The 14,947-nt window shown below is 36.1% G+C and overlaps 1 protein-coding gene across 8 annotated transcripts in view; it reads right to left on the bottom strand.

Annotated features, from left to right (window-relative positions):
- ARHGAP28 (Rho GTPase activating protein 28) overlaps window positions 1–14,947 on the bottom strand; it is a 243,897-nt gene that overhangs the window by 98,627 nt on the left and 130,323 nt on the right. For 7 of the 8 annotated variants that reach the window (XM_032875717.1, XM_032875716.1, XM_032875722.1 and 4 more), the window contains exon 2: window positions 3,972–4,174. In XM_032875717.1, the coding sequence (XP_032731608.1) occupies window positions 3,972–4,140 (169 nt within the window). In that variant the 5' untranslated portion in view covers window positions 4,141–4,174. Of the gene's footprint in view, window positions 1–3,971; window positions 4,175–8,357; window positions 8,431–14,947 lie in introns of those variants that run through there. The other variant, XM_032875718.1, reaches the window with a different exon arrangement.

Below are 14,947 nucleotides of genomic sequence, written 5' to 3'. Positions count from 1 at the left end.
TTAATTTAGAAACTAGTAACAAATGATATATCTGCAAAAACATTTACAAATTTTAAAACATTAAAACATTTAAAACTGAATGATAATGAAAATATAACATATTAGAATTCATGGGATGGAGTAAAGCAGTGCTTCAGGAACCGTTCATATTCCAAAAAATAAAAGTGTAAAGTTGATGGTCTAGGTTTCCATCTTAAGAAATAAAAACAAGCAACTTAAACACAAAAATCACAGACAGAAGCAAATAACAGTTTGGCTATGAGCTGTCACCCACTTCTATTCAGCTTGTACTGGAGGCCCTACCAGCACAGTAAGGCAAGATAAAGAAATAAAAGCACAAAAACCAGAATGAAAAAAGCACAATTGCCTCTATTCACAGTGATTTCTTTGTTTATACAGAAAATCCTAAGAAATGTAGTAGACAAATACTAGACAATGAATTTAGAAAGGTAATGAAATATGAGACAAAAATCAACTGTATTTCTATATACCAGTTGCACACAATTGAAAAATGAAAGAACGAGAGTAATAACCAATTAAAAGACCCCACTGAGGATATGAATGCACAAGCCACAGATTGTGAGAAAGTATTTGCAGTACATTAACTTGACAAAAGAGTTGTATCCAGAATATATAAAAAATTCACACACGTCCATAATAAAAAGAAAATTTTTAAAAAATAGCCAAGGGGCACCTAGGTGGCTCAGTTTGTTAAGTGTACAACTCTTGATTTTGGCTCAGGTCATGATATCAGGAGGCTGAGATCCAGCCCTTTGTCAGGCTCTGTGCTCAGCAGAGAGTCTGCTTGAGATTCTCTCTCTCCTCATCCCTCGGCCACTCCCCGCAACTCACACTCACTCTTTCTAAAATAAACAAATTTAAAGAATAATAACAAAAAATAAAAATAGTAAAAAGATTTCACAAAGCAATTTATATGAATGGACAGTTAAGCTACAGCCACTATGAAATACCTCCACACATCCACTAGAATCATTCACATTAACAAGTCTAATATCAAATATTGCAAGTATGTAAAAGAATAGATTTGTCTGTCAGTGGTGGAGAGAGTACAAAATGGTACAAATGCTTTGGGGAAAAGTTGGCAGTTTCTTCTGTAGTTATTCTATGAAAAAAATATATATCCAAGAGAAATAAAAACATATCTCCAGACTTTCGCAAAATTATTCACAGCAGCGTTATACATAAAAGCCCAAACTGCAAACAACCTTTAAGTCCATTAACAGTTAAATGGATAAACAAATTGCAGCAAATTCGTACTATAGAATGCTGCTGTTATAGGTTGAATTTGGCCCCCAAGAAGACAAACTGAAATCTTAACCACCAATACCTATGAATGTAACCTTACCTTGAAACAAGGTTTTAAAAACAAGGTTTTAGCAGAGGTAATTAAGATATAAACTGAGATGAGGTCATATTGGAGTAGAGTGGACCCTTAATCCAACATAAGGGGTATCTTCATAAAAAGAAAAGGAGAAAGACAAAAATTTAGGGAGTAGGCTATGGGACTATAGAGGCAGAGAATGTTGTATGTGTCTACAAGTCAAGGAACAGCAAGAATTGCGGAAAACACCAGGAACTAAAGAGAAAGGCATGAAACAGATTGTGCCCTACATCTTCGGAGAGATTCCTGACACCTTGACTTCTAGTCTTTACAACTGTGAGAAAATAAACTTCTGCTATTTTAAGTCACTGGGTTTTGGGCTACTTCATTACAATAGCCTTAGTAAACTAATACAAACTACCCAACAGTAAAAGGAGAGGACTACTGATATACCAGATGAATCTCAAAAACACTAAGTTCAGTGAAAGAAGCTAAACCCAAAGCTACTCTATGACACAAGAACATCAGAACCATGGTTGCTTTTGGCCAGATATAGCAAGTCATGGGAGTGTCAAGATTGGGAAAAAGCATGATGATGTTTTCTCAATTGACTAAAATGTCCTCTCTCTTGATTACTGTGAGGTTACAAAGTTAGCATTTGTCAAACCTCACTGAGTTGTACACTTAAGTTCTGTGCACATAGTTCAAAAGAAAAAAATCTGTAAATAAATATTAAACTCTAGGAGCACCTGGGTGGCTCACTGGGTTAAAGCCTCTGCCTTCGGCTCAGGTCATAATCCCAGGGTCCTGGGATAAAGCCCGGAATCAGGCTCCCTGCTCAGCGGGGAGCCTGCTTCCCCGCCTCTCTCTCTGCCTGCCTCTCTGCCTACTTGTGATCTCTGTCTGTCAAATAAATAAATAAAATCTTATAAAAAATGGATATTAAACTGTAGTTAGTAGCTATGCTTTTTGTAGAAGTTTAAGTTAGCAAATCTGAAAATATTTTGTGTACTCTAGGCTTAGGCAAACGATAATAAAAGCCAGGTCTCTCATTATTAGAGGAGACAATTATAAATACAGGGAAAAAAAGATGCAACAACAAACCTGGTTGTGGTGAATTAGAATAGAAGGTTATCAGTATAAACTCACGTTTTTTAATATAGATAGCTAGCTAGCAAGTAAGAAAAGGGGATGAAGAATGACAGATATTTTCCTTCACATATCTTTCTATCTTTCTGGATCTGAAAAGGCAAAAAAAGTAAGGGAATAAGTTAAAGGGATAAGAATACACTTCACTAATGGAGATGTTTCTCTTGAATGGATTCTCATTCAATGTGTGGAAGAACTTTTTAGTTCTAATTGTTTGTGGTGTACCTAAATTATTATTTTTCAGACCTAAGAAGGATAGACTTATAGAAGAAGGAATGAAGAGTGAAAACTTTTTTATTTTTTTATTTTTAAAGATTTTTATTTATTTGACAGAGAGAGAGAGAGAGAGAGAGATCACAAGTAGGCAGAGAGACAGGCAAAGAGAGGGGAAGCAGGCTCCCCGCCAAGCAGACAGCCTGATGTGGGACTCGATCCCAGGACCCTGAGATCATGACCTGAGCTGAAGGCAGAGGCTTACCCCACTGAGCCACTCAGGTGCCCCAAGACCGAAAACATTTTTAAAGTTTCAATTCCATCTTGGTAGTTGTCTAGCCTAGCCAGGTTAATCACTGGCTAATGAAAACATTGTTAGGTAGATACTTACTATCAAACTACCTTCAGTCTTTCTTGGATGTCTTATGTATTTACCTGTTGATAGGCAGCAACTGGAGATGACCTATTTTAATTCAAGGAAAGTAATTTAGCTCTTTTTAAAAAGAGTACATAAATTAGTTTTTTTTTTCCAGTTCTCAATTTTCTGTTTCACTGAAAATTAGTATATTTGACAGGGTTTTTATTTTGAGAAATACAAAGTAATCTGTTCCCTAAATATATTAACACTATGGGGCCCCTGGGTGGCTCAGTGGGTTAAAGCCTCTGCCTTCCGCTCAGGTCATGATCCCAGAGTCCTGGGATGGAGCCCCACATTGGGCTCTCTGCTCAGCAGGGAGCCTGCTTCCTCCTCTCTCTCTCTGCCTGCCTCTCTGCCTACTTGTGATCTCTATCTGTCAAATAAAGAAATAAAAATCTTAAAAAATATATATATTAACGCTAGTAAATGCTTCAAAATCATTTTTTTTTCCTCCAAAATTGTAGGAAATTTTTTTCCCTTCTCTCTCTCACTCTTTCTTTTTTGGAATTAATAGTCAAGTATACAAATGTAAAAGCCATCAAAATTAGAATACTCAGTCTGCTAAATGATGATGAATCAAATCAGTGATAGGCACAGCATCTCTAAGTAGATATGTAAGGAATCAATTTGGATTTTTACAGCCCTCCTTAGATCATGTCACTGTGTACAGAAGCCACCATGAGCCAGTCCAGTAGATATAAATCAGTGAGAGCTGGGAGCTGATATGACAAATTCTACAGATTTCATTTGTTAAACTACTATTGGAATGATGTCTACCTGCAAACAGAATAAGAGAGAGCACACAAAGAAAGACAGTAAACACATGGGACAAAAGGTCCTGCACCTTACCATCCACAGGCTTGACTTCAGCTGGTATCTGCTCTTCCTGTCCTCCCATGCTATTCTCTTTAATGCTTTCTATTTCCCGCAAAAACTCCTCCATGGAGGTGCTGTCTATGGAGGCTTGTGAGTTGGAGCGGCTAAATGCAGGAGAATGTAGGGACTCGTTGGAGAGCATTCTGTTAATTCTTCGGCAGCGAGGAATAGATTTTCTGCAGAAAGAATAATATCTGTTCTTAATAAAAATCAGTCTTTGATGTTACAAATCACAAAATAAAATTTAGGTTTAAAATCAGTGGAGAAATAAAGTGTGACAGAGAGGGGTTTGAGAGAATAATCTGCATTCAGTGGTGACCCTTTTATTTTATTCTCTATAATTCATAATGACTTTGTGGCTACGCAGGAATCCCCATGAAAATATAATTTTCACACACTCATAAAGTATGAAGTTACTTGTATTAGCCAAAACATATAGTTCAAGCCAATATCTCTGATGAACACAGCTACAAAAATCCCCAATTAGCAAACTGAATTCAACAATACATTAAAAGAATCATTCAATATCACTATTCCAGGGATACATGAATGGCTCAATATGTGCAAATCAATCAACATGACATATAACAATCACAAAAGAAAGGGTATTAACCATATGATCATCTCAAAAGATGCAGAAAAAAACATATAACAAAATTCAGTATCCATTCATGATAAAACCTCTTAATAAAGTGATTAATAATTTAATCACTTAATAAAGTGATTGAGATATGTATATATTATACATATCTCAACATAATAAAGGCCATATGTGACAAAGTCACAGCTAACACAATACTCCATGGTGAAAGACTGAAAACTTTTCCTCTAAGATAAGGAACAAAGATGTCTACTCTCACGTTTTTATCCAATACAGTTCTAGAAGTCCTAGTGACAACAATCAGATAAGAAAAAAATGTGAGGCTTCCGAATATGTAAGGAAGAAGTGAAACCATCAGTATTTGCAGATGACATACTATATAGAAAACCCTAAAAATGCCACCAAAAACTATTAGAATCAATCCATGAATTCAATAAAACTGCAAGATACAAAATTAATACACTGAAATCTGTGGAGTTTCTTTTTTTTTTTTTTTTTTAAAGATTTTATTTATTTATTTCAGAGAGAGAGAACGTGCACACAAGTGGGGAGAGACAGGTCAAGGGAGAGGGAGAAGCAGACTCCGTGCTGAACTGGGAGTCTGATGTTGGGTTCGATCCCAGAACCCTGCGATCATGAACTGAACTGAAGACAGATGCTTAACCGAGCCACTAAGTTGCCCTGTAGTGCTTCTATACACTAATAATGAATTAGCAGAAAGAGAAATTAAGAAAATGATCCTATTTATAATGTCATCAAAAAGAATAAAAGACCTAGAAATAAATTTAACAAAGGAAGTGAAAGACTTGTACTCTGAAAACTCTAAGACACTGGTGAGAGAAGTTGAAGACAACTCAAGTAAATGGAAATATACACCATGCTCATGGATTGGAAGAATTAATATTGTTAAAATGTCCATACTCCCCAAGTAATCTACAAACTCAATGCAATCCCTATCAAAATAATAATAGTATTTTTCACAAAACTAAAACAAATAATCCTAAAATTTTTATGGAACCACAAAAGAATCTGAAGAAACAAAGCAATCTTGAGAAAGATAAGTTGTAGGTATCACAATCACAAATTTTAAACTATATTACAAAGCTACAGTAATTAAAACAGTATAACACTGCCACAAGGCACATGGATCAATGGAACAGACTAGAGAACCCAGATATAAGCCCACACTTATACAGTCAATTAATCTATAACAAAGGAGTTAATATACAGTGGGGAAAAGGCAGTTTTCATTAAATGGTGTTGAGAAAACTGGACAGGTACATGCAAAAGAATAAAAGTGAACCACTCTGGGACACTTGGGTGGCTCAGTTGGGTAAGTGCCTGCCTTCAGCTCAGGTCATGATCCTGGCATCCTGAGATCGAGTCCCACATCGGGATCCCTGCTCAGGGGCAGCCTGCTTCTCCCTCTGCCTCTGCTGCTTGTGCTGTCTCTCACTCTCTATCTCAAATAAATAAATAAAATTGTAAACTTCCCCCAAAAAGTGAACCACCTTCCTATACCAAGATACAAAAATAAATTCAAAATGGATTAAAGACATAAATGTAAGACCTGATACCATAAAACTCCTAAAAGAAAACATAGGCAGTATCCTCTTGGACATCAGTCTAAGTAGTATTTTTTGGGATGTGGTTCCTCAGGCAAGGGCAACAAAAACAAAAATAAACAACTGGCAATCCATCAGGCTAAAAAACTCTGGACAGTGGAGGAAGGAAGGAAACAACACAACAAATAGGAAACTTATTGAATGGGGAAACATATTTACAAATGGTACATCTGGTAAGAAGTGTCTGGTGCATACTGGAAGGGTGATTTATGCAAGCATGACCCAAATGTCCCTATTAATCACTATCTTGAGATCTTGTCCTCCTTCTATATTCCCATCAAACAGAATGGGTAGAATATATTGTTCAGTGTTCAAGGTTAGGGGCTCCAGGGGTGTCAACCCAGAGCAATACCCTTATAACAAAGAATGTCTGAATGGTAGGACTTGATCTCCTTCGAATGCTGGCTGTGCAAGGAAGGGTAGGGCTACAGATAGTTGCAGGCTATTAGCTATACTATAAAAGCTTATAGCACGTAGATTCCAGAAGTGGATGCTTTGTCCAGTTGGCTGTTTCTAGACATCCTCTATGTAAGTTCCCCCAATAAATCTATGTCTTGATCCCCGTCTCTGAGTAATTTCTTCAATCTCGCCAGACCATCATACACCTCTGGCTTAGAGTCTGCTGGGATGTGGTAACACAAGGGGTTAATATCCAAAATATATAAAAAATTCATAAAACTCAACATCAAAAAAAAAAGTCTAAATAAAAATGGGCAGAGGATCTAAACAGATACTTTTCCAGAGAAGATATACAAAGTAGTCAAAGACACATAAATGGATGCTCAACATGATTAATCGTTAGGGAAATGTAAATCAAAACTACAATAAGATATCACCTCACACCAGTCAGAATGGTTAATATAAAAAAGACAAGAAATAACAAGGGTTGGCAAAAATGTGGAGAAAAGGGAACCCCTGTGTACTGTTGGTGAGAATGTACATTAGTGCAGCCACTACAGAAAAAGAGTATGAAGGTTCTTCAAAAATTTACAAATAAGAATACAATTCAATCCAGTAATGCCACTTTCGTGTATTTACCTGAAGAAAATTAAAACACTAATTTGAAAAGATATGTGCACCCCTATATTTATTGCAGTGGTATTTATAACAGCCAAGATATGGAAGAAACCTGTGTCCACTGATAGATGAATGGATAAAGAATGTGATAAACACACACACACACACAAATATGGAGTATTACTCAGAGTTAAAAAGAATAAACTCTTGACTTTTCAACAACATGAATGGACCTAGAGTGTATTATGCTAAGTGAAATAAGTCAGAGAAAGACAAATGCCGTATGATTTCACTTATATGTGGAATCTAAAAAACAAAACAAATGAACAACTAACAAAAAATCAGACTCATAAATACAGAGAACAAACTGGTGGTTTCCAGAGGGGAGGGGAGTAGAGCCATGTATGAAGTAGGTGAAGGGGATTAAGAGGTACGAAATTCCAGTTGTAAGTCTTGGGGATGAAAAGTGCAGCATGGAGAATATAGTCAATAAATTGTAATAATGTTGTATGGAGACATACAGTGACTATACTCGTCATCGTGAGCATTTTTAAAAAATATTGTAAATATATAAATGTCAAATCACTATGATGGATATCTGAAACTCAGGTTTCAGTGGGGATGAGGGAATGAGAAGTTTTTGTTTAAAGAGTATAGAGTTTCAGTTTTACAAGAGAAAAAGAGTTCTGGAAAGAGGTAGTAGAGATGGTTACAACATTGTGAGTGTCTTGATACCACTGAGCCATATGCTTAAAAATGGTTAAGATGGTAAATTTTATCTTATATGAATTTTACCAGAATTTTTAAGATTTTATTTATCAGAATTTTTAAAAATTGACAAAAAACTGGGAGCCTAGGTGGCTCAGTCAGTTGAGTAGCTTACTCTTTATCTCAGGATCATAAGTTTGAGCCCACACTGGGCTCGACACCAGGCATGGAGCCTACTTTAAACAAACAAACAAACAAATATTTTTAAAAAGTTGGCTACTGAAATAATGAGAGAGTACAAGGAAATAATTGGTGACATTAAATAGAATTACCCTACATTAGGGTGAGGAAGAGGGTAATGACCTGGCACACAAAGACCCATAGTTAGTTCATGGAAAACTGTATTACCACGAAGCGTGGGATCCAACCACTGAGGAGGGCAGAGCAGGCTCCTGTTATCTATGAGGGCCACAAAAGGACCACTGTCAATCTTGAAGACATACAGCTGAGAAGAGCATGGAGCAGCTTCATGGGGCACTTTCTCATGGAGTTGTTTCAATCACTAAATAAATTTGCACGTGTATGCCTTTAGAACATAAAATTATCAAACAAATGTTATTTTAAAAATCAAGAGACACAATGGGGGACATACATGCCAAAATGCTGGAATTCTGAGAAATTTTTAAGATTTGCATAAAAATAAAATTATTTGGGGGGCACCTGGGTGGCTCAGTGGGTTAAAGCCTCTGCCTTCGGCTCAGGTCATGATCCCAGGGTCCTGGGATCGAGCCCCGCATCGGGCTCTCTGCTCAGCAGGGAGCCTGCTTCCCTTTCTCTCTGCCTGCCTCTCCGCCTACTTGTGATCTCTGTCAAATAAATAAATAAAATCTTTAAAACAAAAATTATTTTTATGTGAGGTGGTGATGTGTTAAGGGATCTTATTGTTATGGTAATCATTTTGCAATATATACATGTATCAAATCAGCATGCATGCATCTTAAATTTAACCCAATGTTATATGTCAAATATCTCAATTAAACTGGAAGAAATTCAAAATACATTTGATTTCTAAGACATATGATTGACAAATATCATATTTCCTAGGAACAATGTCTGATTAACAAGAACACTTCAGTCTCCAACCATGAATAACTGAGCTGCATTATGCGGTATGATCATCTGTTCTTGCTCTTATGTTATTTATTTTTTTTAATCTTCCAATTTGGAGTGGGTGTGCAACTTCTTTCAAAGAACTCCAAGTATGCCTTCTTATCCTTGGTTTCAGGCAAAGTTGAACCAAAAGGCTGAAACTACCTCTTAACTAATGTGCAGTCTGAGCTGTTATACCCCAAATAAGAACTCCCAGATGGAAAGAGGCAACCAAAGCAACGGCATATCAGTATCCATCCGTGGCACTATGACTCATTTAGGGAAGTTTCATTTTTATATACAGAGCAGCAGTGGACTGCTATGGAATTTGGCCACACCCTACAGCATATGCAAAGAACACTCATTTGAATGAGCAAACAAAGAGAGAGGGGAGTAAGAAAAATCTGTATGTTCGTATTTTCTATACCTCCAGGAATCCTACATTTATAAAGTGCTTTTAGCAGAAATTTCTGGAATTTTATCACTGATCTTAACACTATCATATTGATAAGTGATGCCAGGTTTGAACATCAACTGACCATGAGTTAGCTAATTAATTTATAAAACTCAAAGCATTTCAGGAAAGTATGAACTATCTACTTTTATTTTCTTATGCTGTGCCATGTGATAAAAATAATTTTAGGCAGCCGTGTTTAAAACATGGGTGGTAAGAGTTTTCCACTGAATTCTTTACAGTTTGAGAAGACAGATTCTAATGGTTTTAGTACACATGAAATTGACAAAGGTATCATGATGCTTACTGCTTCCTTTATTATTTTTAGGCTTTTAAGACTTCTCCCTTTTGCAATAGGACCAATACTGAAAGCCACTAACAACTCTGTAGAAGTCTAGCACAGAAACATCTACTTGTAAGCTGTAATCAGTTGCCACTGCTCACACAGCCTTCATACATCATATTTAGAAAAAAATACATAGATGTCCAAAACTTTCTCTAGTTTTAGATGTTTTCTAGGTTTATTTCTTTCAAAAATGAATATTCTTGACTTGGAAAAATTTACAGTATTAATGGCATACATGGACCAAGATTTTAAAAATTACAATGCAGTATTCTAAGCATAAAAGTTCAAATGATATACAATTTATAAAGTGGAAATTGAAGATCTTCTCTTCCATCTGTATCACTTCAATATGTTTCTATAAACTGTTTTGTTTTCCCCCACTCAAAAACATGTCATAGATATCTTTTCCATGCCAATACAGAAATATCACCTCAATAACTGTATGGAATAGCATAATTTATCTAAGAAATTAAACAAACATGCAGATATATACCCAAGCACTGAAAAAGTCTGAAGAAATGGGAAATTTGAGAAATAATAAGTGAATTTTAGAATAGGAGGAGCACATTTAGGGCTAATAATGATCATTTTAGTTACAGCACACAGTTCTTTACTCATGCAAAGGTTACATTGGTGGAATCTCAGAAAAGGTATCATAATAACATTCTGCTGGAGCAAGGAAAACAGAGGCAAAATATAGATCATGAGCATCTGAGTGACACACTGGTTCATTTTGAGATAATCCACCCCAAAGAATTCTATAAATGCAGTGATCAACTATTTTTTTTGGCAAAGAAGTCAGACAGTGTTTTTGGGAAAAGCACATTTGGAAGAGTTCTCACTTCTTTAGTTAGGGATCCAAATATTTCCCCCTTCATCCCAGGGCAGAGTAAGGGTCATGACCTTCCACTCTTAAAATATTACATAACTGTGATCCTCAGGATCATCCAACACTTTGATGAGATTTAATCTGTAGTTTCATACCTCACCATATTAGGATAAATAGAGCTTAATTTTCTTAAACTGTTTGTATTTTTTAATTCCAAAACAATACCAGGAAAACATCACATGAAAAACAGAATGCAATTGTATTACACAATAACTTGTTGGGAAAACACCATTAGGTTTCAAATTAGATTTTAAGAGCATGGTAATTTCCATAAATCCAAAGTGGCATTAAAAAAAGATTTTATTATTCCATTTACCCCTCCATTATCTTTCTAGAAATAACTTATATTATGTAGTAATGATTACTGGAGATCTAAAACTTCTTAGAGTCTACCCTGATTTAGTATGTTAGAACTTGAGAACAACATAAATACCTTAAAGTAGCATAATTCTCTCTTTACCTGTCAACTGACTTAAAAAGTCAATAATCCTTTTAAAAATTAAATAAGTAGTCTTTTATATTTATCCTTTATGGTGTTCTTTTATTTCTTCCCACATGTCCTTGTACCCATAACAGATCATTTGCAATCAGCTCTGAGAACTTCATTTGGCATTTCCTCTTTTTTTTCCCTTAGCATTTGTTGTACTGTGTATTTGCTGCCAACAAACTCCTTTAGATTTCTTTCTGAATACATCTTTAATTCCTTTTCAATTTGGTGAATTTGTTTACTGGGCAAAGAATTCTAGGCTAGCAGTTTTTACTGTTTTTTAAGACCTTTTATAGATGTCATCCCATTGTCTTCTGAACTCTTTAATCTGATCAGAAGTTCATTATAATTTTTATTGAGATACATCTAAATGTCTTTTTTCTAGATGCTTTTCATAAATGTTCTCTTTCTCTTATGTTTTTATGTTTAATTTATGTTTAATTATGTTTAATTATTAAATGCCTACACTGTGGTTTTGTTTTTATTTTGTTTGAGATTTACTGAGTTTCTTAAAATCTGTGGGTCAATGTCTTTCATCAATTTTGAACAATTACCCATTTTTCTTCTTCTTCTTCTTTTTTTTTTTTTTTTTTTTTTTTTTTTTGTCCCACTCTATCTCTCATCTTCTTTTGAACTCCAATAATATGTATGTCAGCCATCTGATATTGTCCCAAATGTCCCTCATGGTCTGCTTTGCTTTTCCTCTCACTCTTTCTCTATTTTTCAGTTGAATTTCTACTACCTGTCTTCAAGTTCACTTTTCTTTTCTTCTATGCATCTAGTCCACTGTTAATTTCATCCAAGGAATGCTTCAAATCTGGTATTATGTTCTTTTCATAAGATATATGTCAAGTTAGTTCTTTTTAAGAGATTCTATTTCTCTGTTGACATTATTCATCTTTTATCCATTTTATGCAACTTTTCCTTTGATTCCTTTAACAATTATCATTATTTAAAGGTTCTTGTCTCTTAATGTCAAAGTCTGTGCCATCAGTATGCCTTCTATAGTGATCAAATACCAGTCAATTGTTTATGGGACACATTTTCCCTTTCTTTTACTAATCCCATAATTTTTTGTTCTGTGCAGACATTGTTTTTAAAGGAACTCTAGAAAACTGGAGTTAACAGCAATTTCCCTTTTCTTCTGTCTAGTAATTAGAATAAGACACAGATCACTTTGCTCCAATTAGGAGTTGACCTGGGTCTCAGTTATATTACAACTTTAATCAGTTTTAGGTTACCTCTGGTTCTAAATGTTTTAAATGTCCTGTGTTTTTATAGTCCTCCCACCCCACCACCAAGGAGGGCTTTAGGTTCAACACCATGGGACTAAGAACTCTCTCTGATTTAGAGTCTAACCCCCAGCCTCCTGTATTGTAGGGCTCTCAGAAAAAAATCTCAAGGGAGATGATTATGAGGTGTGGAGGTCCTAAATTTGGGGCTTCAACAGATTCCAATCTGCTCTGCCAGTACAGACAGCCATTAACAGCTATACTGCTATCTCTTTGCCCCAGCAGAGGCCCTCCACCCAAGCAGTATCATCATCAGCTATAAAGACTCAGGGGGGGAAATATGCCCAGGGAGGGAAATGACAACTGGGCTCTGTCACCTAGGAGGAGCTGTGCCCTCCCTGAGATTTATCTCCTTTAGGTGGTGTGTCCATAGCTTTCCACTAGTTTTTAAAACATATCATGTTTACATTTATCCTTTGTTCTCTAGTTGTTACAGTGGGAAAGAGAGTCAGCCACCATGTAGTCTATGCCCTAACTGGAAGTAGAAATCCCACAGAACATTGTAAACATATCTGATTTCTTTTAACATCGTATTTGTTAATGAACTGCTAGCTCTTGTCTAACCCAAGTCCAATTTTTCTAAGTATATCCATAGAATATTTTTAAAAGACATAACTTTTGCTAAGAAATATTCTATGGGCCCTTACTGTCTCTTGTAAAGAATTTCATATATATCAATTTACTACCGTACACATTACATCATTTGATCCTTACATTAACTCCATAAAGCAGCCAAAACAAGAATTCATGTCTCATTATATAATGAGGAAAACAGTTACCGACAGCAAAGTGTAGACACATAACTTCCCACCGCAATTACAATAAAATGCAAATGCTCTTCTAGGATTTCATGGCCCAGCACGATCTGTCCTCAAACTGCTTCTGCAGTCACTCATATCACTCTCTCCAGCCTTAGCGCCAGGCATGCTAATCTTTTCTCAGTTTCTCTAAAAAGCCAAGCTGTTTCTTCCCTCAGGAAATTTTCCTTTACTGGTTTTTCTGTCTGGAACATTCTCCTACTATTTCCATGCCAAGATGCTTCTCATCATTCAGCTCCCAAGGTAAATGTCACTTCCTCAGGGGATCTTTTCCTAGCCATCCTAAATTAGCATTCTTCCAGTTATCCGTCATCTCAGCTTTCTGCATTTCCTATTTCCCATCCATCAACAACTTACACTTCATCTACTCACTTACTTCATTTTTGGGGATTGATTTTCCCCAGTAGAATATAGAGGAACCATGTCTGTCTCATTTACACAGTATCTGGCCAGTAACAGGAACTCAGAAATATTTGCCAGAATATAAATTCAAACCTTTCAATCCTGTCCAAATGCTTTCCCTGCAATAATCTTTCTTAATTTCAAAAGCCCCCTTAGGTATTACTGTATCTGTGTATGGCTATACATGTCTTTATACCATAGAAGAAATATAATACGGTTATTTTAAGAAAAACTGTGAAGCCAGCTGGCCCAGGTTTCAATGTGGGCTCTGGCACTTTCTGGATCTACAACCTACAGAGCAAGCTACTGAACCTCTGTTCCTCCACTGCCTAATCTGTAAAAAGGGAATATCAGTCATATACATGTCCTGGGGTTATTATAAGGATTGAGTTAATACATGTGAAATGCACAGCACATAGTAAGCCCATGTGTTAATAACTGACTGCTATAATTTAATTTTTTAGCACACTTGTAACTAAACTTACAGTAAGGCTATAGTGGGTGCTAAATTATCATCAGGGCACTAAAATATCACAAGAAATATAATGAGATAAATAAAACTGCATTTGTCATAATTTTTCTCTGACCCAACCCCATGCCCAAGCCTTATTTCCTTAGGCCACAAAGGGCCATCTTACACCATTCTGGCCAAAGTCACATCATGGTTTCAGAGAGATCTTTTGTTTTACTGAAGTAAGTGCTATCACTTTTTCTTCCTCATTCTCCCTTCTTGAAATGTAGACAAGATGGCTGATGTCTCAGTAGGCATCTTGCAATGATGAGAGAAAACTCAAGAAAATTGCAGAGACAGGCCTTGCCATTACTGCATCTCAGAAATAATTTCAGATGCTGCCTATCTCTGAACTTCTAGAAATGTGAGGATAAGCTCCTAATTTTAAAAACAAATCTACCCTTTGTTGTTGTTATTGTTACTTGCAGCCTGAAGGACTCCCAAAGGATGTAACTAGAAAGAATACTTCATTAATTCATTTGGAATAGGGTAAGATTAGATGCCTTCTCCACTCCACTCCATTAAGGGAATTAGTCAACTAAGAATAAACAGTCTTGTGTGCCTGGGTGGCTCAGTCATTAAGCATCTGCCTTCAGCTCAGGTCATGATCCCAGGGTCCTGGGATCGAGACCCACATCAGGCTCCCTGCT

Source organism: Lontra canadensis, unplaced genomic scaffold (assembly GCF_010015895.1).
Source record: "Lontra canadensis isolate GAN:19392208 unplaced genomic scaffold, GSC_riverotter_1.0 scaffold57, whole genome shotgun sequence".
NCBI lineage: Eukaryota > Metazoa > Chordata > Mammalia > Carnivora > Mustelidae > Lontra > Lontra canadensis.
Note: the sequence above shows the minus strand (reverse complement) of the source record. Positions and strands in the feature narration are given on the sequence as shown.